Source organism: Herpailurus yagouaroundi, unplaced genomic scaffold, assembly GCF_014898765.1.
Source record: "Herpailurus yagouaroundi ecotype Mexico unplaced genomic scaffold, PumYag 67623, whole genome shotgun sequence".
Classification (NCBI taxonomy): Eukaryota; Metazoa; Chordata; class Mammalia; order Carnivora; family Felidae; genus Herpailurus; species Herpailurus yagouaroundi.
The window spans coordinates 5,954,301-5,959,144 of record NW_024420424.1 but is presented as its reverse complement, the minus strand read 5'-3'; the positions used below and the strand labels follow the sequence as shown (position 1 = coordinate 5,959,144).

The 4,844-nt window shown below is 43.2% G+C and overlaps 1 protein-coding gene across 1 annotated transcript; it reads right to left on the bottom strand.

Moving 5' to 3' along the window:
• Positions 1 to 2,571: 2,571 nt before the first annotated feature.
• Positions 2,572 to 4,123, bottom strand: RTL3 (retrotransposon Gag like 3). Its single transcript, XM_040467898.1, is given in 5 exon segments — positions 2,572 to 2,701; positions 2,703 to 2,815; positions 2,817 to 3,067; positions 3,070 to 3,563; positions 3,996 to 4,123. Coding segments are annotated over 5 exon segments (1,116 nt in total).
• Between the last annotated feature and the right edge of the window lie 721 nt (positions 4,124 to 4,844).

Here is a 4,844-nt window from a genome sequence, read left to right as displayed (position 1 = left end):
TTTATATAAAGAGGCCAATAATATCTACCTTGCAGCCATTTGAAAATACCCTAATCACTTAGTCCAATGTCTGGCAAAACCCAAGTGCTCATTAGATGGTAGTTATTACTGTTAATTTTATCATCTTGTACAGAGTTTCAGTTTGGCTTATTTGTTACTGTCACACATTTTATTATCTATGCTAACTGTCTGAAATGAACATTCAGCTGTGTCATTAGTTTAACAAAAGGAGATCTTCCAAGAGATGAAATAAGAAGTTTGGGAGTCAATGGGGTGGTGAGGGGATTGGGGGTGAGATCAAGGGAACAGGAGAAACATAACTACTACCCAAATGGTCCCTGAAATTTTTATTCTAAGCCCCACCCTACCTTTTTAGGTTTATCTCAATTAGCTCTCTGCTGCAACAATCTTATTTGGCCCTTACACCTCCCCATTAGGGAGACTGGCATGCTGTAGGAAAAAGGGCACAGGCTGTGAAGACCCAACAGGTCTCTGCCACTTACTAACTTTGTGACTTTAGGCAAGTGAACTGGCCTTGTTGGGACTCTATTTTCTCATTGATAAAATAGGAGCAAACCTACTTTCTTCACTGGGTTATTCTGAGGCATAAGTTAATGTGTATGATATGCCTAATATTGTAGCTGGAAAATATTAGGGGCTCAATGAATGGTAGGCTCCTCATTTATCTCATTCTAGGGTTATGACTATGTATTTGATTATTTGTCTAAGTAAGTCAGAATCTCCTTCAAGTGGCCTTAGAAAGAGACTTTCAAAGGAATGTTGAAAACACAGAGGAAAAGCATTAGAGTTTACTTTGATCACTTTTTTATATCTTACCTAAAGCTCCCACCCTGGATTCCCCTCACCATGTAGTTTGTGGGAATGTGTATGTTTGTGTGATTTTAAGTTAGGACACTACCCCGTCTCAGGCCTATAAGAACATAAGTTCCTTTCATTGACTTGGCTCTCTGTGTGTCATGCAAGCAGCATGGTTAGCAGGGCAGAGCAACCTGTATATGTAGAGAGGTATAGTTGGCTACTAATGAACTGCATGTGTTGAAAGTTGATCCCTGCCACCTCATGTCTATGCACCAGCAAAAAGAGATTAACAGTCTTGAACCCTAGGGCAAATTTGCCTGGCGCAGAGAATAAGAACTTGTCACTTTACTGAGAAATTTGGGTCACTGAGGGGCCTCACTACCTTCTTCAGTGCTTTTGTTTGGTTAACTTATGAAGTCCAAAAAATTTCTTTAAAAGCTGCTCAATATCTCTGTTTATGCCCCCTTTATTTTTGTAGGAATTTTCCCTTCCTGTCACCCCTGCCCTCAGCACCACCTAGCTCTCAACTGAAACCTTTCCAACTTTTCCTCCCAATCTTCCCTAAACCCTCTTCTCAACTTCCCTCTACCTTTCCCCTAAACCCTCCATACCTTAACAAATTTCCATTTACCACAACTATTCCCCTACTCTCTCCATTGCCCCCTACCCCATCACCCACTGATCTGACTATTCCTGGAATATTCAGAACTTCACCCAAACGTTAAGCCTTTTCCAATCCCCTGTCTCCCAATTTACTTGTCCCTTTCCTCTTCCCTCAGCTAAACCATGAAATAATTCAAACAGCATTAGAAATTGTCAATGTTTATTGTGTTTTTAAAAAATATCACTTGCAATTTTATTTTCTTCATTGAGAAAATGTTGCAATTGTTGTGTTAAAGAAAATCTTGATAAAAAGTCAAGTCAAGCTAACAATTACACTTTTTCAATGTTAGTTTCTAATATTTATTTTCATGTATATTTTTAACATCAATTATAATTAAAACAGCCCCACATTAACACAGGGTTCAAGGTGGGGGCATGCAGAGTTGGTGAAAAAAAAACACAGCTCAAAGTCATCAGGTTTATTGCCTGATGTGAGATCATTGCATGATCAGAGAGGCAGTGTCATTGTACAAGTACCTTATTTCATTCTTAGAGATTCAGTGGAAGATTCTGAGAGCAGCAAATGCTGACGACAACTGAGGTATCAGAAGACAGGTCATTAGGAGCAGTCACTAGGACACAAGATCTATTCAGCACTTATTTCCTCATGACATCTTCTATGCCACCTGTGTCTGAAGCAATTGTAGTGACAATAATGGGATGGAAAGGACACAATGCACTCCACTCAGTGTTTGGATCATGTGTTTCAAGCCAGTGAATTCCAAGAATCAGAGGGTACCATGGCACATGAATAATGGCAAACTGGAGCTCTTCAACATGGTTTACAATTTTAACTTCCATAGTTGGTGTTTCCTTGGTTATGGGTCCATTAATCAGTGGACGCTCATTTACCATTTCAAGCATCAGAAGGAAGATATTATTGCAGATGGGCAGCTTCTCTCTAAGAACCACAAAATGGTCAATGCTGTTTCTGTAGCAGCCTGAATCCACCATTGCTTGCTCAAAGAACTGTCGTCTTCCCAGTAGGATTTCAACAGTAAGCCATAGGGTATGAGACATGGATATTGGAAGTGAGGGGAATGCATATTTGTAGATTGGCCCACTGGGGTTCCCCCTTACTGCTGAGCCTCAAATGTTTCCTTCCTGCTGTGCATGATGAAGCTTGACAGGACAATCTCTGGCAACATGACAAGGATGACCACAGCAGAGGCACAAGTGGGCTTCACAGCAGTGGGCTTGTTCAGCTTCACTGAGGTGTGCAATTGCTTGAAGGTTGCACAGGCTGGTTTTCAGCTAGTGAGCTTTTAGGCCCAGGTCTCTCCTCAGAGTGCCTTGCTCCTTGTGGATTTGGATCATGCTTACAGCTTATCTTCTAGGCACTGAGTGATCAGATTAGATAGGACAGTGGCTGGGCTTGTGTGAGACAGTTCATCTGGTATAGAACTGTCAAGCCCTTCCTGAAATTGTATGCAGAGAGTGCTTTCATTCCAGTTTAGCTCTTGAGCAATGAGATGGAAGTGGATCACATACTGATGCGCAGGATCCTCCCTTTGGCAGAGCTGATGGATGCAGTGACTGACATATTCCATGTTTTCTGGATTGTCAAAAGTATCCTGGAGCACTGTATGAAATTTTCAAATTGCTCCAGCAGGGGGCTTTGTATATCTAGTAAGGGCTGAAATCACATCCCTGCCTCATCTGAGAAGCACCTGCCAACAAAGCTCATCACAGATGCTTCAGTAGGTTACATGTAACTGACTCTCATGTAACTATTCAATTGAACCAGGAACTCAGAAAGCTTCTGGACATCTCCACTGAAGGCTAAACAGTATTCTAGGGAGAAAGCTTCAGCCTCCAGCTCACTGGGTTACTGTGGGAACTCTGAACCTGCTGATGTCAAAGCAGCTATTAGACACTTTAGGGACTCCTGGAGTGCGGAGGGCTCTAGGAATTCTTGGGCATCTAAAGTATCCAGGGGCTCATGGAGCACTCTAGGTTCCAGTAACTCCTGGAGAGTTGGAAGCTTAGGGGTTCCAGGTGCGTTGCGGTTTCCTGGTACCTCCTGGGGCTCCTGGAACTTGGAAGATCTTGGTGTTCTGAATTCTGGGCCTTCTGGGCCACTGGGACATCCCAGGTATCTGGGAGCTCCTGAGTCTTCTTAACTTCTAGGGCTTTGTAGGGTTCCTGGGCCATTGGATGCTTCTGGAGATTTTTGACCTGTATGAGATTTTGGAATTTCAGGCTGCTGAGAGCTCATAGACCACTGAAGGTTCCTGGGACTCATGAGTTCCTGGAAGCTCCAGGGACTCTGGGGCTGCTGAGGGTTCCAAAGTCTTCTTTGTCTCCTGTACCACTGGTGTTTTCTGATGCTCCTGGGAAGCTAGGGGCTCCCAGGCTGGGAGCTTCTGGGGCTCTCTGAGATATGAGGGATCCTCAACTCCTGGGAATTCTTGGTGCTCTCAGACTATTGGGAGATCCAGGGGTTCTGGGGGTTCCTAGGATCCTGGGTCTCTGAAGGATTCTGGAGTGGTTGAACCTCCTTGGTTGTTCAGGGATCCTGGAGCTCTGGGATCTGAGCCTATAGGACAACATTTTGTTCCATTTGCCACTGCACTTGGGCCTTCAGAATTTTATTCTTGAACTTCAAAGCAATACAGGAGGCAGCTAAGTCCTCCACCATCTGTGGAAATGGGCTTTGTTTGGCAGTTTGTTACCAAGGGAAAATTGGGTAGTTCTTCTAAAAGCTCCTTTTAGAAAAAGATCCTTTCTAAAAGATGTCAGGCTCTGTGAATTTTCCAGGCAGTAGGGATTTGGGCCCCAGCATGGTTGATTTCCAGGTCACCTGGAGCTTCCAGTGGTCAGCAAAGGTGTGAAATACACTGTAAAGAGAGTGGGATCTGAAGATGAGAAACTGTGGAAGGCACTCATGAGGAGGAACAAAATAAATCAGAACAAAACCTGCCTAACAATGCTGGGTTTCTGTTACTACAGGTTCATATTCATGAGGTGAGTCATATATGCTGGTTCTGACCCCATGACATTTTAAGTACAACATCTGATCCAGACTGTGTATGCCAATTTGCATTCTTCTTTTAGCTTTTAATTTTTAAAAATTTATTTAAAGTTCATTTATTTTTGAGAAAGAGAGAGAGAGAGAGAGAGAGCAGGGGAGGGGCAGAGAGAGAGGGAGATACAGAATCCAAAGAAGGTTCCAGGCTCTCAGCTTTCAGTACAGAGCCTGATGCAGGGCTCGAACTCACCAACTGTGAGATCATGACCTGAGCTGAAGACAGAAACTCAACTAACTGAGCCACGCAGGCACCCCTGGCCTTCTTCTTTTAAAACTTAACATTAGAATCAATTTCACCATAATCTTTTCTGTTTTACACAGTCTTTATTAT